The sequence below is a fragment of the Papilio polytes genome, unplaced genomic scaffold, assembly GCF_000836215.1.
Source record: "Papilio polytes unplaced genomic scaffold, Ppol_1.0 DF822067.1, whole genome shotgun sequence".
Classification (NCBI taxonomy): Eukaryota; Metazoa; Arthropoda; class Insecta; order Lepidoptera; family Papilionidae; genus Papilio; species Papilio polytes.
This window is the reverse complement of record NW_013527137.1, coordinates 948,817-972,757: the sequence shown is the minus strand read 5'-3', so window position 1 is coordinate 972,757 and position 23,941 is coordinate 948,817. Positions and strand designations below refer to the sequence as shown.

Sequence of the window (23,941 nt, the reverse complement as noted above, 5' to 3'; positions counted from 1 at the left end):
GCCTATGTATTCTTCCAGACTATCCTCTAAATCCCGAATTCTAACGAATTCCGTTCAGCCGTTTAGGCTAAAAACTCTAACATCCTATACTATATAAACTTTCACATCATTCTCATATTATAATCATAATTTTACTAATATTACGAGTATAAATGTGAAAGTTGAGATGGATGGATGTTAGAGTTTGTAACCTAAATGGCTGAACGGATTTGATGAAATTTGCCATAGATGTAGAGGGTAGTATGTAAGAACGCATAGGCTACTCAGTTTTTTTATATCACGCGGACGGAGTTGCGGGCTAAAGCTAGTTTATAATATTAGTAAGAAGTAAGATAAGATTAGTATTATGTAAATATAACAATTATTTTCACTTTTGAATACTGCTCTACTTTTGGTGTCATCTACTTGGCTCGTATCCAAGGCGACAGTCATTTCTTAGTGACATACAATTGGAATACTTTTCTCTATTTACTCGTGAATATTTTCACTGCACTTTGCTACTAATAATTGTTGCTATTTTATTTTCATCTCTGTAATTTTTCTGCAACGATAACTGTTTGTTTACTTTTAATAAAGCAATACCTAATGTTATGAACTACAAAGATTTGTATATAACGAATAAACTCAAAAACTACTGAGCTTATTGCATTAAAGTCATTCGAAAGCTGCTTTATCTCTGGGTGCCGGCGCTTTTTATTAATTTAACACAGACGTTGTTGCAATTAAAAGCTAGTTTATAATAGTTAGTAATAATAAATAATATACTTCAATATTTTACAAAAATAAAACACATTAATTTTAAAAGAAGTATTCACACAAAGAAGATGTAACTAAATCACACTACAGGAGTTCCTCAAAGAAAATCCTTCCTTCGCGATCTCGTACGGGAAAGTGTCATAAAAGTGTCATGTAACACTTGTTCCTCTACAATATTAAAACTTTACTGCTTTGAACTTGTAGAAATTGTTTTATTCTATCAAGTTGACTTTTTAAATAATTATGTATGAATGTAGTTTTATAAGAGAATTTCTTTGAACGATATTTTTAATATAATTTTGATGTGTTTGTACCTAATAAGTTAAAACCACCAAACTAATTTTCTAATAGGTTTCAGTAAAGAAAACTTTTACTGAGTTACAAGAATTTTTAATGTCCAGTGTTATAGTACACTAGCATTCGCCCGCGACTACATCCGCGTGGGATTAAAAAAACAGAAGTGTGTAGCCTATGTGTTCTTGTTTATGTTAAATATCATCGAAATCCGTTCAGCAGTTTTTGCTACAAACTCTCACAAACATCCATCCAACTAAACTTTTGCATTTATAATATTAAGTAATAAGTAAGAAGTACTTTAACTTGGAATATTTGTAGGTTTGTTGTGGAATAGTTTAACGTCAAGTTATCCTTACAATGGCTTTTAAGCGAGCTCGTTTCAACACGCAACGCCACTTCCGTCTGTTTTGATATTCAAATTCAAACAGTGGTAGAGACCGCTTTAACATCTTCGCACGAATGGGTCGGTTTCCCCGGTGTAATACTACGACCATAAGACAAGCGTGAAGTAGAAGCAATTCCGAGTTTCGTCTGATGAGTGTGGTGACGGAGGCCTAATTTTAGTCCCCTTCCTTTCCCATCATTTTCTTAAATCGAAAGGGAATGTGGATTTGACGCTGAAGGAGACGCTTAGGAATGGGAAATATCCTCTTTATGAGCGTTTCCTCCCTTGATTAAGGGTAGGCAACGCATCTGCAATTGCAGATGTATATAGGCAGTTATCGCTTCGCTTTTTGGCAAATTCAGGTGTCTGCTAACTCGTTTGCCATCTTGTAATATAAAAAAAAAAACAAATTAGTTTATGTAATAAATTATAAAAATAGTTGACTACTGATCTATTAATAATTGTTTCAGACAGTGGATTGTTTATTTTTTGATTTGGAAAGCCATGAAATATAGTCTTTGTAGTAAGAGAAGAGAGTGTAAGAGTGAGTGTGTGTGTGTGTGTTTTGGAGAGTGGTCGCGACCCTCAGGAATGAGGAAACGATCCGGAGAGAGAGAGAGAGAGAGAGAGAGAGAGAGAGAGTAAGAGAAAAATTGTAGTGATTATCAGACATAAAACTCATATGAGAAGTTATTAATTTTTTAATTACTAAACATCCCTGTGTAACGTACTTTTATTATTTTTGTCAACTCTGAAGATCTTTACATCAGTAAACATGATCTACGTATCAGGTACGGGACAAAATCCAATTAATGTTTTAAGTAAGGTTAAGTTCTCATTAACATAATTCATGAGTGAATTTTAATGGCGTCCAGGCGTCAAATTGCCGGCACACGACGCTTCACGTATATATCTATAGAAATTAAACCACAATCAACGTGTATGTGTTCTGTATATGTACAATTGATCATCTAAACATATAACATAAATATTAAACTGATTACCGGCGCAATACTGAAACGAAATTTAAATATGTATAAGTATTATGAATGATAAAGGCACGATTGAACGCCAATTTCATTAAAATTTTGAAGTTAGTCACATGAAAATTGAATCCTACATATGAAAATTCAAAAAATCGAAAATAACATTGGTACACAGCGGGATTCGAACCCAAGACCTGTAGATTACAAGTCAAGTGCTTAAACCACTGAGCCAACGACGCTCTCAAAATACTTTTTTTAATTACTTAATATTTATTTAAAAATATGAAATGTGAATAACCAAAGTTAGGTAATAAAGTAGGTAAAATTATATCATAGAAGATTTATTATTCAAGGCAAGATTCAATGTTTAACGAAATCTAATTGATTTCGCCGTAATGTCTCATTACGTATTCTAATGTTTACTTCAAATTTTGAAAGCAATTTCAATTATTACAAAATTTAAAACAAACGTAAACATACCTCACGCCCGTTATCCAGAGACAAGCAGAGACCACGAACATTGCATTCTTACAAATGTTTATGGTATATTATGCAACTAAATAGTTAACAGTGGTAGAGCCCGCTTTAACATCGTCGCGCGAATGGGTCGGCTCGCCCGGTGTAATACAACGACCACACAGAAAACAGGCGTGAACTGGAAACAATTCCGCGTTTCGTCTGATGAGTGTGGTGCTGGAGGCCCAATATTAGTCCCTTTCCCTTTCCACCCTTCATAAGAGGAAAGGATGGGAAGGAAAAGTGCATTTGACCGTGGTGGAGACACATAGGAAGGGGAACTGTCCTCTTTATGAGCGTCTCATCCGCCTTCAATGAAGGGTAAGCAACGCATCTGCAATTGCGGACGTTTATGGGCAGCGGTCGCTTTCCATTTCGGTGGATTGAGGTGGCCGCTTGCTCGTTTGCATCTTATATTATAAAAAAATATTTAGGTACATTATGCAATTAATAATATATTTAATTTAGGGACAGAATTAGTGGACTTAACGCTTCTAAATTAGAGAAGGTATCCCCGTTGGAAGAGTGTCAGTTGATGTTTATTCAAAAATCCATAAGTATGTGTTAGACAATATTTAAATTGTAATTAAAACAGAAACTTGTGCAACGCAAGAGTATCTTATGCTTTTAATGTTAGTATAAATTATGAATGTGAAACGAAGTGGATTAAAGTTGACTAGGCGTGCCCCCGCTAGTCGTGTTTGCATAATGTATGTCTGAATATTAATGCAGTGTCGCTCACGTGGTCGGAGTTCGAAAAATCTTAAGTTTCCTTCCATACTGAGATTATCTGCATAATAGGTCTTAGATAGCGACCAATATGAAAAATTCATGAACCTAACCATTCTTATGTTTGAAGGTATGATATTTTTATAGACGCTTTCGCCCGCGAATTCGTCTGCGTGGAACTAAAAAAAAAACAAAAGCGGGTGGCCTATGTGTTCTTTCAGACTGTTCTCTACACCAAAGCCAAATTTCATCGAGATCCATTCAGTGGTTTAGGCTACAAACTCTAACTTACATCCATCCATCCATCTAAACTTTCGCATTTATAATAGTAAGATTTTAATCCTTTCGCAAGAATTGTCAGTAGATTTGATTTACGATATAGTGCGGTTTACTATGAGTTTCTACTGCTAAAATTTGTTAACGAAGTAAGCAGTAATATTTGAACAACATATAACCTCAAGAAGTAATGTAAAAATATTTAAGAAACATTAAAATTCGATATAAACAATAAAATATTGTGTACTTGCTCCCACGTACGTAATTTCTCGTCTAAGTTCAACACATGTCACTTTAATCTTATTAAATCCCAAATGTGAAGAGGGTCTAAAATATTGTCCTTAAACAGTCAGAGATAATATTAGATTTTAAAATAAAACATTAATAAAACAATTCTAAAAGTATCAAAAACACCCAGATTCCAAAACAAAATTTATCTGTCACAGAACTGCAAACTTTTTTAAGTTTAAATTGCTATGTGAACTGTTTAACTGACGTAATTTCGAACTAATAGGTTTTTTAATAACAGAAGATGGCAGACGAGCTTGCAGCCACCTGAATTCGCCAAAATGGTGAAGAGACCGCTGCCCATAGACATCCGCAAGAGTGGATGCGTTGCCTACCCTTAATCGAGGACTAGACGCACATAAAGAGAATATTTTCTCTATGCGTCTCAAATCCACGTTCCCTTCCTATACTATCCCTATAAGAAAAAGGGTGGAAAAAACGGACTAAAGCTGGGCCACTTGCACCACAATCATCAGATGAAAGGCGGAATTGCTTCCACTTCACGCCTGTCTTCTGTGTGGTCGTAGTACACCGGGCGAGTCAGCCCATTCGTTGCGAAGATGTTAAAGCGGGCTCTACCACTGTTAAAGGTTAAATATTACATATTAAATTACCGATATTCTTGTCTATAATCATATTCTATGTTTGTAGATGTTCATACATTAATGAACAGTAAACAATAGCCAAAAACCAAATGATAAGCGGTCCGTTAAACTGAAATTGACGTAATTAATGTCACTGTTTAAATTCATCGTCACGTTTAATATTGCAGCAAATTCGGTGGACGATATGCCTCAATGCAGTGTAGTTTTGGTAATAATTTCGTGCGTGGGACGTCGAAATTCAAACGTATATTACGTTTGTAAATTGCAGTTACATATTTCAATTTATTGCAAAGAAAGTGAATATAATGTTATCTAAATGTACACTATGATATTGTTCATACTTTTTTCTTTAGAAAGGCTTGATATCTTTGTTTGCTTACAACATAATTCGTGTCTGGATTTAAACTAATATGTTGTTAACAAAATAGATTAAATCAAATGAACCTTGAATTGTCTCTTTTTATTTTCTTTCACTCCCTAAGCGTTAAATGAACAAAAGAAAATATGATAAATTGTCATCAGCTTTGTTATGTGGCTTAAGGAAACCTCGGCGTGAAATTGGTCCTTCGAGCCGTCTCACTTGTTACGATCATTTTAGTCACGTACTAAACAACTTTATTTCAAGATACAATTTTCTTTCTTTATTATACTGTCTTATCTGAAACGATTATAATGAACATGATTATTATGAGAGTATTCTTTCTGTTCTTTTATATTCTTCCTGGAATAGCTGTTTATTTTACTTGCTTTTACTCGAGATTTCATCTGCGAAGCAATTCCGCGTTTCGTCTGATGAGTGTGGTGCCGGAGGCCTAATTTTTGTCCCTTTTCCTTTCCACCCTTTTCTTAAGGGGAAAGGATGGGAGGGAAAAGTGGATTCGACGGTGGAGGAGACGCATAGGAAGGGGAAATGTCCTCTTTTTGTGCGTCTCCTCCTCCGTCAATTAGGGTAGGCAACGCATCTGCAATTGCTTTTGTTTATGGGCAGTGGTCGCTTTCCATTTCGGTGGATTCAGGTGGCCGCTTGCTCGTTTGCAACCTCGTATTATAAAAAAAAAACGAACATACACGAACCAATATTACTATGTCTATAAAGCCCGCTAGACACGCTCCGTTTTATTTAACAATTTTTGAACAGTACAGTTCTGTTTTGCTTACACACGTTAGATTTTTTAATGTGGACTGTTTTGATTAAACTAAGCATGTGTAACTGGCTTTGATAAAACACATATTTTTGTAAGCTTTATAAAATTTTGATTACTATTTATAAAGCTAAAGAGAACGGGTTCTATCAAACGCAATGAAATACAATTTATAAATTCTTTTCAGTACGTATTTGTTCCATTACATTTTTTGTTTGAATGAAATTTACTTTCGCAGCAAACACTTTTCGTGTCTTTGATGTATTTTCTATACAGAAAGTGGATTGGGACAGAATTCCTTGAGAACTGTTTCTGTATTGATCTATCAGTCCTGGTATTCACATAACGATGGAATTAAGTTACTCAGCCAAATTATTTACTTCATTTTGATTTAATGAAATTCATTTTTATTATTGTTTAAAAAAATTGAAACATATTTATGGAATTTTATGACGTAGAAATAAATTTAAGACACCGGAAAAAATAGTAATTGTTTTATTGGGGTCGCGGTAAACTTTACGAGTTATTTAACGTTATTCTGGTCGTTCGTTTAGTTCGGAAACGGATGTGGTTAGTGATATAATGAAAATGTTAATAAAATCCATCGATGTATAACTGTAAATCAAAAATTAAAAAAACAAGGAATGAAAATATCGAACTATTTAATTTAAACAAAAATGTAATGTTTCCACCCCTAGGACCTGTCCCACCAGTGATAGAGGTGGTACAATTTGGTGGGACAGGCCCTTAATACTTTAATGACGATTAACAGTAGCTCAGTGTAACCAATCTATCTGTCACTAAACACATATAGAATATTATTACCACTTAAACTCTCTGAGTGCTGAAGTTAGATTACGCAATAATTTGTATATAAAAGGGTTGAACTATGGTTTTTCTTATAAAATGCAACATTAATAAATCAAGGCGTTGATTTACTCGTATAAAAACGTTTTCGCAACGTTTCCTGCAGCAGTGTTTTACTGACAGCTTGATTTAAGCGGTCTGCTTGTTTTAACTTCGCAATTCAAATTGCATGCTTAATAAGTGAAGTACTCTGCGAAATTTTGCTTTATTAAACACTAAATTAATTTTCCATAGATGTAGAATAAAACTTTTATAAATATTCTATGTAAAAATAAGCTCGTAAAAGACTTCAATCCGTTTTTGGTCAATTCGGTTGATATATAGCTTTCGATACTCTTTAGAGCGGGCGCCTTTGACTAAACTATCGAACAACTGTTTGGTCTCGATTTGATTCCTATGAGATGATATGGAGGTGCACATACTACTAGATTTTTACTTGTGCTACGGAACACTTGAGTTGGCTGCGAAACAATCGACAATCGTCAATCCTACAACAGCTTTACGATTGTTTAGTAAAAAGTGTGCGCCCGCTCTTAGAATTACAATGTACAATTAGCTGCATAAATGTGCATGCATTTACAAAAATATATATCTGCCTTCGGTTTCTATACGAGTATGTGTTGTGCACATGTATATATGTTTTGAAACAGAAGATGGAGTTCTGTAGCTTAGTTAATTATAATTATTTTGCAGCTGACTGTACATTGTTATCAATTTAGATTACTTTATAAATTACTATCTGTTCCAGTGCGCCTTCATTCGCATGAAATGTCAAAATTCAATGGACGAATGACAATTGCTTCCTTGATGTTGGCAGCAACTTATGGTCTCTTTCCCACATTAGGATTTTTATCCAAAATATTTACCCCTTAAGTTTAATGGCGTGAAAATATATAGCCTAAAGCGTGATGTAAGTGTAGGGCTTTTTTTTTAAAAAAAAGAACTATTCAAAAATATGCTATAATTGCTGACATCTTAGGCAACAATGAAGTGTGTGTTTACGCTTTATTATAATAGTATAGATAATTGAAAATTTCAATATATTGTAGTATGTAGTAATTTAATATAACTTGATATGTTCTATATTATCATGAATTGTAATGAAAAAGTTATTAAGTCTTTTTTACCTAAAGTAATAAGCATTCTAAGGAGCATATTTGAATTATTTAGCATCAAAGGAATTTGGAATTGCGTATTCTGATAAGTACACACGTAAAAACGTACGGAATAAAATATTAACTTTAGTACGTGTGTCAACGATGAACGATTTACATTTTCTGTTACTCTGATTGTCACGGCGCACAATGCTGTCTAATGTTTACTGAATTCACGTAAAAGGCATTACCATATCTTTTTATTTTTATTATAAACTAGCTGTTCCCGTGCGACTTCGTCCGCATAAAATTATAAAAAAATTATTATATTGTTTACATTTGTCAAATTACAATTGCAAATGTCAAAATGACAAACCATGGCAACCTCGCTTCCTTGATGTTGCCAGCAACTTATGGTCTCTTTCCCACATTAGGATTTTATCCAAAATATTTACCCCCTAAGTTAAATGGCGTGAAAATATATAGCCTAAAGCGTGACGTAAGTGTCGGGCTTTTTATTTATTTAAAGTAACTGATGCTAACGTATTGATATTTCACGTATTTGTTATCAAATAGCGTTGAATGGAGGAATGCCTTTACGATGAATGAATTGACCGGAAAACGTTTTACTCTAATAAATGAGAAACTTTCTTGGCTTCATTGAGTGTTACACAAAATGTAGCCGTTATTTTGTTCTCAATCACGTTTTGGGCAGTTTCCTATATAGTTAACCACATTATACAACTTTAGTAATGACTCGCTGTTGCTAGCTTCGTCACGTGAATTTAAAAATAATAGAAAATATTAAATGTTACTTCGTCATAATTTAGCTTTATTTTGGTGAAAGAATTTTCGGAAGGGGCCTATTAAATTTTGAGTTATTTCAATAAATTCAAATGTTTCTTCTTTATAACATTAGTATAACGTATTAAATTTGACTAATTTTTTTATTACCATTCGTTGTTCTTTTTGTACCGCAGCTATAATAAAGCATGCTACACACTTTATGTTGTAACTGAAAAGGTAAAACTGACGTGTGTAAGACTAATTTTAAGTGACAGTTGACCTGTTCAGTTTTAAGTCAACGTTGCAAATATACAGTTCGATTATTTATTGTATTGTCAATTGAAGGTGTATAGGGCTTTATTAAAACAATTTTACGTAATCGATTCTTAAACAGGTGTAAGGATTGTTTATGATGAATCTTCCCGCGTTTTTCTCAATGTACGGACCACTATCGTCTGATATCAATGACTACATTGATATATACCATCTCTCGATTAACAGACGAGATCAATTCTAGTGAATTCTAGTGAATTGATCTCGTCTGTTAATCGAGAGATGGTATACGATGTACGAATAAAATATAGTAGTGCGGCAAACACCCATAAAAATACAATCGAATAACCTTTCTTATACTCGTTTGAATTCTTAAAACGCTTGTATTTGTTTAATCTTACTTCATACTAAACAGTATAAATGCTTTTTAATACGAATGTTAGTAGAATTTATTTGACGAGTATTCCTTTATTGTTTTATCGTTTGCTCGGCTTTTCCTACTTGGTAAATATTATCGAATATTTCCCGTAGTGATGAAAGGGAATGGAATTTTATTATTGCACGTTTTCTTCAAAGGTCTAGTCCTACTATAAGATTATATTATGTGTTCCTGGTATTTTTTTTATTCGTCTTTATTCAGCTCGAATTAAAAAATAAACTAGTTACATAGTTTACGTGTGGCGAAATATTTAAACTGTCGATTATGAACAGAACAAACAGTAGACATTATTGATTGAACACACTTATTTGACTAACTTAATTGAAGTATTTGGACATATATGAACAGTTACATTTGTATGGAATATTTACATTTCTTCAAAACTGGCCTATTTGGAGATTGCAAGAAAAAAGGTCTCATTTTTGGATTGTTATATACTATGGGATATACTATTTGATGTTCGGATTTTGGTCTTACTTTGTACAATAAACTGGCTGCTATTGTGTGTGGCATAAATCAAACAGCGTTTATATCGAGACTGATTTATCAAGAGTTAAGTTGACATAACCTTGTTATTGTAGGTATCGTATAGTTGCTTTAACGTGTTTTCCTTGTTTCAGATATTACTCAAAGTCAGCTCCTCTGTCGCGGAGTACCGGGCCACAAGGTATGCGGTCTCCGTTCGCACGCACCTCGCATCTCCTTCACCAACAAAGAAGAGACAGACGGTCATGAACTGCGACGTAAATCAGCAAGTAGTAGACTTGGCAGTTCACCTCGGTCAAGTATCGCTAGTGAAGATAGAGTCGATGGATTGGCTTTAAGGTAAATATTTTTACTGTTTGTGCGATAGCTTCTATTATATACAAATCTGTTATGTCTAGGTGAGTTTATTATAACAGTTCTAACCTCAATCGTCGTACACGACCGCACCGCTCGACAGCCGAAATACTACTGCCCAGAATGTCACGTGAAGTAGGCGCGTGAATGTAGTCAATACACTATCGTTCTATATTAGTCAAATCACTCCATATATTCAATACACTGAGTTTGAGGAGTTGAGAGTTGTAAATATAAAAAAAAACCTTAACAAATACAGTCCAAGTACAAAATCAGTACTCAAAGTGACTTTATCTCTTGATCGGTTAATATATACTCTAGTCTCTCGTAAACACAGACTATATATTCGGATACCGCTTTACTAATCCGTCCTAGAACGGTCTATATGCATGTTAATTGATGCTCATACGTTCACCTCGACGCGCTAAGTTAGGCAGCCGTAACTTATGTTATATGTACGTAGATAGGCTACGAGCATCTAAGATTAATTCGGCCACTTCATTCGGTTAATTATTTATTAAGTTGGAACAAACTTAATTGCTTCTATTTAAGTATTGTATTTACAAATTATTTTGCTTAATAAATAGGGTTTCATTTTCAATATTTGATTGGTTTTCGTATACTTTTAGTTATGGGATTGTCGATTGTTTCTTAGACAATTCAACTGTTTAGGTGCACAACTAAAAATCTGTATACTGTGCCCATCTCCATATAAGCTCATAGCAATCAAAGCGAGACTAAACAGTCGTGCGATAGTGTAGTCATAGGTGTCCGCGTGTTCTAAATATAGATTTTTTATATGAATATTTTTCCCAACTCAAAAATGTATCGTATATTTTTATTTTCGTTGATGATATGTATTTATTCAAATTGTTCTTTTTGGTGGCTTCACTGGATGTTCGCGTGCGAAATTCTCGTATACTTATATCAGTTTTATCATACATGAAGTTATGTAACTAAACTAAAACAGTAGCTGGAGCTATAAAGTTACTACAATTTTATAAACGTCATATTTCATTGTATAAAAAAATATATATTCCGTTTGACATCGTCGTCTAGTTAAGATTGGCTACAAAGGTGGTGAAAGACCGAAGAAAGTTTGGATGGATTATTTGGAAAACGATATGCTTAAGACGGGAGTAAATTTAGATATGACATCTGATAAATGTATGGAAGGGCAGTACTGTGCCAAACCTCCGTAGGGACAAGGGCAAGTTGATGGTTAATGATACCGTTTTTTATTTAAATTACTCAATTTCTCATTTTGTTCATCATCTTATTCTACTTCCGTAGGGTCAGCGCCCCGGGTTTTCGTCCTTCAAATAACTCTATCATACGTCATCTCAGTCATCACTCCCTTCTTGATCATGTCACCTTTCACGCAATCCATCTGTTTCTAGGTCTACCTCTACCGATGTACCCCTCCACATTCATACCTAACATCTTTCTTGTTACATGCGATTCATCCCTTCTCACAACATGTACATACCACGCTAACCTTTTACTCCTTATTTTCTTAATTTCCCATTTTGCTGGCTAGATTAATTTCAAACAAAAGTATCGCAACACTTTCGATCATAAACATTGTGTTCGCTATTGAAACAGACTTGAACTCGTTTAACAGACAAATACAAAAGTTTCTCATGTATCTGTATACATATTTAAGTTGAAATACAAAACAAAACTTCGAATCTAAGTAAACAAGCGCTGTACAAACTTCTTCTATCAGGAAGTTCGCACAACTTGCTACCACACACAATAATAACAATTGAAACGAGTTTTATTACAAACATATTGTCAGTAATCAAATAAAATAGATGAAACATAGTAAACATCTAATTGGGAATAATTTTCATAAAGTTCAAGACTTGAATCAATTTTATGTCTGCCTCAATATTAAAGATATACTTTTAATATTGAGGCAGACATACATGATATACTTTTAATAGCGGTAATTCTTTTTTTCCTTCTTAAACATATCTTTTGCAGACAATCCAATCCAAATTCCAAACAGTTACGACTTAGGGGCCGTCAAGAAAAGAGAGTACTCCTCCCTTAAAGGCCGCGCATCTGCAGTTCCCTTGGCCTTGCAGATGTTCATACGCGTCGGATCAATTAATATCAAGCGATCCGCTGTTTGTTTGTCCGCTTTAAAAAATCATCCATCCATCCTTTCTTCGGTCTTCCCCTTCACCTCTTCCCTCTCTCCCCTTCACCTTTGTAGGTATCCACATTCAATGTAAATTTTAATGCAATTGAAAAAAAAACATTAATTGTTAATTAGATTACAAAATGTTAATAGTATTCGAAAATTATATTTAAGTAAGTACTTCTGTACTCTTTATTGGTAACATTTATGCTTAAAACAAATTATTAGATTCCTTAGTCTAATTTGAAAAAGTCGTCCGAAACTTTATCACAAAATGCTCCTTAAACAAGAAAAGTAACACAACGTGAGTTACATTTTCATGAATAATACATTCATCACTTCTTTGAAGCTTAAGTGCTCATTTACTTAATCTATACATAAAACCTGAAGCACCTAATCTTACTAATATCAATGCAAAAGTTTGGATGGACAGCTTGTTAGAGTTTTCCACCTAAACTGCTTAATAGATCTCGATTAAAAGCATAGATGTAGAGTATACTCTTGAAGAACACATTGGCAACTTACTTTTTTTAAAATTCCACACGGACATAGTCACAGGCGAAAGTTGTAGTAATATAAAGCGATCCACACTGTCGTAGTGAACCTTCTGGGAGTAATTACTTCCAGTGCTGTGATGCGTTTAATCGGTTATTACGTGCAGTCACACTTGACATATGACTTGCTGGATTTAACAAGCTTGGTTAGTTTATACATCGCTTAATGCTAATTATTATGATAGTCTAATAAGTATTGAGGGCTTAATGTAAAGGAAACCATAACATTATTGTCTCTATTCAGTTTCGAAAGAGTGAAAGAGATAGCAATTTTATTGTAAAACTGTTGTGATAGGACACGGGCCTTAACTAACTTAAAAAGTTTATGAATAAAAACAAATAATTATTCATGAACGAGTTTTAATATTAGTACATTAGGACTAACAAAATAATTGTAATTTTTATATCTATGTACTTCTATACAAATGTTTTAAAGCGGAAAGATTTTTAATGGCATGCATAACTCCAAAACTACCGGAGTGATTTTAAAAAATACTTCACTGTTAAAAATCTACGTTATATTTGAGTAACATAGGCTATATTGTTAGTACTGTTTTTAATTCCGCGCCTACGTCGTGAGTAAAACCTCTAACTTATACTTTATAAGTTATACCAGTAAGTAATAACAAAGTAAATACGTACTTAAATTAAACGAAAGAATGAAGAAATCGCTAGCTATTCCATGTATTTCTCAGTTGGCAACTTCTTTCTACATCTCATAATAAAGTGGGATTCCCGCGGGAATTCCGGAGACCGTTCGAGTTTATTTTGTGGTTTATTAGACCACGTACCATTCCCATTGATACACTGAAGCGGCGATAAAATGTTGAAGAAACTTTTGTTGGCATTTTATTTTAATAAATACAGCTTTTCGCTTCTTAATCTTACCAATATTATAAATGCGAAAGTTTAGATGGATGGATGGATGTTTGTTAGAGTTTGTAGCCTAAACGACTGAACGGATCTAGGTGAAATTTGGTATAGATGTAGAGGATACTCTGGAAGAACACATAAGCTACTTACTTGTGTTTTTTTTTTAATTCTACGCGGTCGGAATCGCGCGCGAAAGCAAGTCACAACAGAAAATAGGAGAATATTTCGCAATTAATTAGATATGAACTTATGTTAGTTATTATAATACCAGTAATATATTTATTTATAATACAACAATAAAAATGGGTGTATTTCTGTGATAAATTACAAAAAAACACATTTCGCATTTATAAATTTGATATGGTAAATGCTACGATTTTGATTATGAATATTTAGAAGATATCTCCAGAATGGCTCAACGAATTTCGATAAAATATAAGGACATAAGCTACCAATTTTTTTTATTCCTCGCAGACGAACGCGTGGACTACCAGTATTTTATACTTTGGAGAACGTCGTGTAAAGTTGAATTTTCGATTCAATGTAAAATATAATATAGTTGCAAATGTAATCTTTATGTATGTGCGCGTCTGTTGACCCCGGTTGTTGCGATTTCGATTTATATGCAATAACAGTATCTCGACAGCTGAAGGCGAAATATCCGAATCGTAAATCCACGTACACGTGATATCTTTCGATATAAAATTGATAACCACTTTGGTATCAAAATAAGATTTTTAAAATTTCAAATCCGCTTTAGTATTCAAGAAATTCTGAACTCAAAAACAAGAATGTCTTACAATGTCTTGTACCAAGTGTTCAATACGAAAATTTCTTTTCAAATACATTCACATAATAAAAATCGCAGCATAAGAAACAAACTAAATAATAAAAATAGAGGAAAGTGTAATTAACGAGCAATAGGCTACAAAAGTAACTTTAAACCTATAACTTACGGCTGAATATTAAAACACTTCGCATATCTTAAATACTTTGCTTCTTAAACGACGCTTACAATCTGACAGATGTCAAAATTTTAATGGTATTTGGACCTTAACAGTGGTTACATTAAGGTACAAATTTAAATGACTACATTATTCGACTGCTAGTAAAATATATTTTACTAGATTTTACCCGCGACTCCGTTCGCGTGGAATTTAAGACAAAGAAAGTGAATAGCCTATGTGTTCTTCCAGACTATTCTCTATGTCTATGCCAAATTTCATCAAGATCCGTTCAACAGTTTAGGCTACAAACTCTAACAAACATCCATCCATCTAAACTTTCGCATTTATAATATTAGTAATATTTTTTCTCAGTACAAACATACAAAGTTTTTCTACGTTATTAGTATTATCTATCCAACGCAGAATGGTTGCTATAAACGAAGAAATAAAACTAGATCAAACCAAATCCGTCCCTGGAGAATCATATTTTATCGGTCGAAGAATAACTCCCTGAACCGAAATAAATCGTTCAACGAAATCCTGACGTATGATAAGACTTTGTAATACAAAGTTACCATTTAGGAGTTTTATCTTGATTTCATAAGTAAACTTCTTTCGTAAACTAAATACACATGTAAACAGATTCTTTCTAATATTTCTAACAGATTTAACATGATTCTTGATTCGCATGTTTACTTATGCAGATGCGTTCTAGAAAGTTCGCCTCTATTTTGTAATCAAGCAGACATAGATTGGACCATATTATACGAAAACTATATTTTCCAATTGAACGTAAACATTTCACATAATCTGTGAACATAGCACGAAATTTTGCAAGTATTCGTATCGACATAAACAATCTTAATATGATGTCTGTGCATCGACGTGACAATTTTGTAGATTTTTTCGTGATAGACACTGTTAATAAAACTGCGATAACGATAATCTGTTTCGATCAGAACGCTGGTAAGTTAATCTTGAAGATATTGCTTTTGTAGTTGTTGTGGGGCGAAACTTTTTAATTGGATAAACTTGCTCTCTTCAACTTTCAAGAGATTATATGCTGAGAATATTTAATATAATATTCATCATACTTATTTTTTATAAAACACTGAAATAGCGAAGTTACCGCTCCCCGTAGACATCTGCAATTTCACATGCGTTGCCTAAACAAACCGAGAAGAGGACGGACAGAAAGAGGACATTTTGTCTTCGTAAACGTAGCTTGCTACGTTAAATTCACCTTCACGTCCTTACCTTATAAGAAAAGGGTGGAAAAGTGTACTAAAATTAAGCCTCTGACACCCACACTCATTAGACAAAACTCAAAATTACTTCCACTTCACACCTGTAGGCTAATTCGTGCTAAGATATTAAAGCATGCTGTACCATTATTGTCTACAATGTATCGTTCTTACATTCGTAATATCAAATCTCTAATCAGCTAGTTAGAAAGTTAAATAAAACTATAATTGAAGATATACACTCAGTAAGATTTCTCGAAGTAATCTAAAACTCTATCAGTAGTTCTGACTATATTCTGGAATCTATGATAGCAAGTATTAACATAAAGCTTCTGTGGAATTGCTTGAATTATTTGAAAGATGGAAATGCTTAAGTACTGATACAGAACTTATTAAGTTAAAAATTGAACTTTGGGTAGGTATCGAAACAGATAATCAAAACCAGTTTCACTAGTTTCTTTACGAAACCCGCTACAAACCTTCAATTTTAACTGAACATTCAAACTGTACAGTTGCTACTGACGTGTATAGCAAGCTTTATAGGGTTCTATCAGTTCACGATTAAACTACGTATGTAAACTGACAGAAAAAACACTGAATTTTATAGGAACATGTTAGATAGACCTTTGTCGTCATATAGCTTTTATATAAATCCTCAAATCCTAGATATTTTCATCCTACGGTATAAAGAACGAATAATCTCGGATACTTGAATGTGAGAAAAATATTTCTATATCGAGCAAAGAACGTTTATGAAAAGAGCAAATATTACGACCACGATCTCCTTTAACATTTATTTGAGTAACAGAATTCCTTTCTTGTATTGTGATTCAATGTACAATCGCGGAAATCCGCAGTGGTCCACTTTCAGAATTGTCTTGTTTTCCAGCGAGACAAGCTCCACCTCTTCTTACATATTTATACTATTATAATAAAGCGTAAACACACACTTTTTTGTTGCCTAAGATGTCAGCAATTACAGCATATTTTTGAATAATACTTTTTTTTAATGAAAAGCTCTACTACACTACACTTATGTCACGCTTTAGGCTATATGTTTTCACGCCATTAAACTTAGGGGGTAAATATTTTGGATAAAAACCCTAATGTGAGAAAGAGACCATAAGTTGCTGCCAACATCGAGAAAGCAAGATTGCTAAGGTTTGACACGTCATGTCATTTTGACATTTGCTGTTGATAATTTGACAAATGTAAACAATAAAATAAAACTTTCTTAATTTATGCGGAAGGCGCATGGGAACAGCTAGTACCTAATAAGGTAATAGAGAGTTATGTTAACAACAAAATAATAAATAGAAATTAACCATGTATCACAAACTATTTTTTCAAGCTACTATAACGTTTAGAATGTAACACAGCCAGATTACCTGATTGTACACAGCATGTATGAAACTCTACTATTTTTTATTTATAATTCTTGTAGTATGAAATATATGAATAGAAAAGGCAATTTGATTTATAAAAAAACGTTTCGAAGCAAATTCATGATAATAAAATATTCTTGACATATTATTTCTTATTTAACTTTGATAAATAATTTATATACATTGTAATGTTATTGACTAAGTTAAAAGGCGAATATTTATTCTAAGAAACAGTCTTTTTGTATAACGTTTTTCAATCTATTTACGTTGCTTCCTCAATTCTTCGTCATTCCTTTCTCATTTTATTTGAAAACTTCTGTTAATTTACTTTTGATGAATAAAACATTCCTTTTGTGTATCGAGTGTTTTGTAACAATTCTCATAAAATGAAGTAATGAAATTAATTCAAATTCTCTACATATTGAACTACTCTTTTACTTAATTTACTTCTATACTAATATTATAAAGAGGAAAGATTTGTATTTTTGTATGTATTCAATTCACGTAAAAATTACGCCCATTTTAAAAATTCTTTTACCGTTATAAAGCTTTATTTGTAAGTAACATAGACTATAATTTTTATTATTTTTTAATTTCATGCCAACGAAGCCACGAACAACAGCCAGTAAGAAATATAGTTATTAAGTTCTGTACAAAGACAATAAAAGAATAATATTTTAAATATAAATAATAATTCACTGTTTTAAAGGACAGTTTATTGAATTAAAAATTAAACGCTCTATTAAACCGTCTACTTTTCAATTCACTTTGATGTCCTCAAGTGCTTCTAAATGAAGTTAATTGCTCTTCAGACATTTCGATTCGTGTCAACATTAAGACACCAATTTTTTTTGGACATCGTAAAGTGCTTTGAAGGTTAATTTAAAATGCTTTATTTTTTTTTCTAAGTTGTTAGGACCCATTGACATTAGCGCAAGAGATAATAAAAATTGTGAAAACATAATGACACATTTTTCTTTGAATCCCCAGTGTTCAAATTGTTAAGTGAACGGATTTAAACCTACAATCAAATGATAACCAATATTTTAGTGGTGAGTTCGAGACTTTTTTTTAATAAATTATTTTATCAACAACCTATTTAATTTTTTTATTAAAAATGTCCAAGTAAATGTCAAAATTTTTTCGTTTTCGTTTACGTTTACGTTTTCGTTTACGTTAAATTTAAAAAAAGATAGCCCATGTTACTCACAGATAAATTACCTATCTAACAATGAAATAATTTTTAAAATCGACCCAGTAGTTTTTGAGTTATCAAACAAACAAAGTTTTCCTCTTTAAAATATTAATATGATAATGCCACATTATAATAAAGGATTTCGTAACTGTAAATATACTAACATCTTTTAATATTTCTCTATCCTTTAAATTATTTTTAACAAATGACTATAGTAAGTTAATTAATTCGCTCTGTTCCAAATGTACATATTTTAATGAGCGAAATTCTTCTCAAGGTCATTAAGTGATAACTTATTACTCCTGTCTTCGTTAGTGTTTGAAATAATGTAATTTATAATAAGATTAAAGTTTTCGTCTTTGTACTAATGTAAACTAAATTACTAATGTAATTTCTTGAGATTAATGAGATCTCATTTCTTATAGAATGAATGGTTTTAGAGCCAACGTTCTTAATGTCGAATATTCTGTTACTGTTCTTATGCGATTGAATTCGATGTGTTATTTATTTAGGGATTAGTGTCACTGTACTGTGGTATAAAACAATTTACTTAAAGAATAGTTGTTGCTCGGGACTACGTCCGCAAGAAAATATATACGTTCGTCACTGATAACGTAGTTTTTTAATGGTGTAGGGCTTTTTGATATCTGCCCAGTAGTTTTTGGGTTATTTCAACACAAGAAAAAGATCATTTTTTTCCTTTTTATAGTATTAGTATGTATAAAATAATAAATTATTTTTGTTTAATAAAATTAGTAAACAATATGCTTTAACCATAAAATACTTTTATAAGTATGCCAACTTAAACTTCTTTTATGATTAAAGCCGAAACATGTAATTTCGCGTAAAAACTTTTCGAGTATTTAACAATCTTTTACTTTTTGCAAAAGCGACAAAGTTACACAGTAAAAAGTTTTAGTATTCAAATTCTCCGCAAACAGCTTACGTTGTTATTTTTTATTTTCCGTTGTCCTCCGATTTAAATTTTCAGAGTACATGTTATTGTTTCAAAGCTTTGCTCATTCTTTGTACGAATAAAAAATGTATTTTTCATTTGTTTTCTGTTACTATTTTTTAATGATTGGATTACCACAGACTTTACAATTTCTAGACAGGAAAAAGTAGTATTAAACTTTTAACTAAGTATCTTACTTAAAAATGCAAATATGGAGAAATCATAAATAGAGGTTTAGCCGACTCTACTCCACACCAGTTCCAACATATTTTCAATTAAAATATCTTAGAATATTCTTTCACAATCAAAATATTTCCGACTATACATTTTTGTGCCAAGCATTCGCACTGTCATTGTATCGTTATGTTAAGAACATGTCAGACGGAATGACCGGTCGAAAATTAATTGACAAAGAGCCCTTAAATTCTATAAGCCGTCCCTTTATGTCACATACAGGGTGAAGCCGGTGTTTTGTTTAAGACCCACTTTTTATTAAAAAGGTCTCCATCAGAATAATTTCATTCATTGTATATGGAAAATAATTTCGGCTGAATTTCTCTCAACATTTTACAGAATCATCCTGTATGGGCGATATACAGGATGATTCTGTAAAAGAATAAATATATGTGTAGAAGTCACTGTATCACTCACAGTTCTTTAACTATAGTTAAAATATCCTTGGAGATTTGGTACAATAAATGACATTGTAAGTAACCCTAAGGGTTCCTCTACAAAGGAAATATACGCGAAAAGGTAGACTGCATTTATTTCAAATAAAAACCTTTATATAATTGTAGTTGAATTTCCTTCTAAGTTACATCTTCAAGTTGTTTTAAAATCGCTTAAAAGATAATTAAGAATTCAAAGCTAAGTTTATCATTTATCTCCGTCAATGTCGCAAACTTGTTTCGCTGACTAATTAAGTGTCTACAAGTTAATCTATTTATTGAATAACAATATTGAATGTAAATCAACATGATTATAAAGACAATATGTATTATTAATTAGCTGTTGCCCGCGACTTTGTCCACGCAATGTTTAAATAAAAAGTAGTCTATAACATGCCCGTCTATGTCAGCTACTATTCAGTGATAGTCCGGTCCTAATCGGTCCAGCCGTTTGGGAGATTAACCGGAACAAACGCGGCTTGCGGACAGACAGACAAAAAAATTTAATGCGATTTTCGTTATCAGCAACGCAAGTACATCATCTTTGATATTACAAACAGACACTCCAATTTTATTATATGTATATAGATTGAACCATGTTAGTAAGAAAATTAACTACGTATTTGATTTTTTACGCTATTAACGCTATGAACTAATTTTAAACACTAACGTAGATTTCGTTGATGCCACAGATTATATTAATTAAAACCGATTTAGAGCGCGCGCACACCTTTGAGAAAACTATCGCTCAACTGTTTAGTCACGCTTTGATTCCTTTGAGCTGATATGGAGGTGCGCACAAAAATCGATTTTTAGTTGTGCATAAAAACAGTTGAATGGTCTGCGAAACAATCGAGAAACGCACATGTGCGAGAGTTTAGTCAAAGGTGTGCAGCTTAGTATTGTGAAGGTATTTGATACAGTTACTATCTACTCGTAAGATCGATATTCGTTCAACGTTCTAATAAGCTTAGTACGAGCAGCGTAACCTTTGAAAGCATTTTACGAGTATGCCGAAGGAACGACTTGGCACTTTATGGCTGTTGAATTATTGTTCGATAGACCCAATTTTTCTCGTTCTCAAAGGTTATTGACCTATTCCATAAGGAATTTCATGAATCGTATGCATTTTTTTATAGTAAAGGTTTTTGTACATTATGATTTTTCCAAATAATTATTACAAGTTATGAGTGGTTGGAATTGTGAAACAAACACATTTCTTTTATTAATAATGCCAAATGAAATATCTAAACACATTGCAATTCTTGACTATTGTAAATACTTGATCAGGTTTCTGAATAAATATTTTTATTGTATTTATATCTAATTTCTATTGACTAAAAAAATCTTCCTAAAAGTAAAGTCAAGATGAAGTTTACGGTCATTTAAATGCATGAATTTTCTTAAACAAAGTTAGTTTTTCTTGAAAAGTTTTCTCAGTTAGCTCCAATCTAGACTACAAATAGCGGTAAAACTTTAAGTCGACAACTGTGCAATATATTGCAAAGTAGCCGCGCTGCAGCCGCGACCGTCCGACTGTTAAGCTCGTATTGAACTGTCTGCTATCTTTATATCGACGACAAATTGATAAACTTTATTGGGTATTACTCGAACAAGGATTTACAAAGTTGGATAAAAATACAAAATTCCTTTTTAATATATTGTAGTACTTCTAAATATACTTAAACTTTTATTCCCTGAAGTTACAAATTTGATATATTTTCGACATTCCTTTTTTGATTTACCTTTAATTGATAATCTTCAAGTAAGAACACAGAAAGGAGCACATCAACGAAGTATATAAAAACATCGTTTTGATTTTTTTATTATACTATTAACAATGATTAAAACCTTAATTCTACAATGATCCAGTCTAGCTGTACTGAAAGCCTGCTCGACCCATGTAATATCACTGAAGATAGACGTGAATTCAAATGTTCCGTTTGATGAATGCCGAAGACCAATTTTATTCGTCTTTACTTCCCATAGTCTTATAATGTCATATCATAATTTAACAAATGGCAAATAATTTAATTAATTTATAATTGCACAGAGTACCAACACCACGTGGCTCAGTGTCCAGCAGTAGTACAGTGAGTGCGGGCTCGAGGCTGGCGAGGTTACTGACTCAGGGCGTACGGGGAGCCCCTGAAGAGGTCGCTGCGGATGCCCCGAGACGGCTCAGCTGGGAGAGGTATAATTTTATTTCAAATTAATTCTTAAGTATCATATTTCAAACTACTTAAGTCCTTTAACCCATTCGAAAGTATATTTTTTTTATACTTTCTTATAAAACCGGACTACCAAATTTTATTCTAAATCTCGAAAAAAATTCACATATATACGAGTAAATTACTCTTTTCTTGTGCACTTAAGCTAAAGCTGTTACAGTTTAATGTTTTCGCCGCAAAATGTGAACAGATTTTTAATTTCCGACCGAAACAAAGCTATATTTGCGCTAAAAGCTCTAAAACCGTTGCTTCTACACTTTCCTGCTACGAGTCTACGCCGTAGCAAATGGACAACGATTTCTCTGTAAAGATGTGCTACAAACATTTATTTTTCTTTGATATACCGCTGTGACTGAGTGCACTGTAAACCACGCTATATGTTACGATGGTTTAGTTTGCTTTTGTTTGTTCCTATGTGGTTTCTATCCCACATGTTCGTCTGTGTACAAACGTGAACAATTGTACTGTGAATGTTTTTTTTATTTGTAACTGAATTCTGTTGATATGATAAATGTTGTTTGTACAAAATTGTTATTGTATAAGATAAAAATATAGGTTTTTATAATTTTAATACTTACTAGCTGTTGCTCGCGACTTCTTCCCCGTTAATAAAAAAAGCCTACGTTACTCACAGATAAATTACCTTTGTTATGGTGAAAGAATTTTTGAAATCGGCCCAGTAGTTTTTGAATTATTTTAATATATACAAAAACACAAATTTTTCCTTGAAAAATATTATTATAGATAACAATTCTGTAGTCTCAATTTATTTGTTTAAAATCTTAGTATGTCACATTTGAATACATTTCTCCTTCCGTGTAATTTCATTAATATTTCATAAGATGAAGTCTTGTTTTACAAACTTCAAGCTATTAACTTAATCACTCATCCAGCCTAACTTGTGGTGAACTTTTGAAAGTTGTTCAAAAGCACTTCCTGGCTTCCTTTGGATGAAATATCAGTCACAAGTTTTAAAGTATCACGAATTAATCTGCATCTCGTTCCTAAATTCTTGTTAATAATTGAGAAATTAAAAAGGTCCCATTTTCTGTGGTATACAGAATACTTTTTTTTTCTGTTACCAACTTATGCTGTCAAGAATATTTAAATTTAAAGAATAATTAACATTAACATTACGTGTAAATATCGCTCCGAATCTTAGTGTAAAATTGCAGTAACTGTTTTATTGTGTTATTTACTGTTCTTTTTATTAAAAAACAATTATAAAAGAACAAAGCAGTATATCTCAATATTTAGAAGAATACATTGAAAACTTTTCGTATTTACTTAAGAAATTTGTGCGAATTCTTAGTGCTACGTGACATGAGATTCTGTAAAGGAAATGCGTTAAATTGACGCTACTAAAGATTTCCCGTCACGCCCGCCGCCAACAGATCGGGATCTCTAATTAAATGTACGCTAACTTCAAATTAAGATTAAAAGCATCGAAGCTTTATTAAT

General features: G+C 32.6%; 1 protein-coding gene across 1 annotated transcript in view; it reads left to right on the top strand.

The window, feature by feature from the left end:
* LOC106106815 overlaps window positions 1-23,941 on the top strand; it is an 88,788-nt gene that overhangs the window by 56,328 nt on the left and 8,519 nt on the right. Inside the window, exons 4-5 of the mRNA XM_013287474.1 lie at window positions 10,060-10,264; window positions 22,303-22,443. Of these exons, the coding sequence (XP_013142928.1) occupies window positions 10,060-10,264; window positions 22,303-22,443 (346 nt within the window). The remainder of the gene's footprint in view (window positions 1-10,059; window positions 10,265-22,302; window positions 22,444-23,941) is intronic.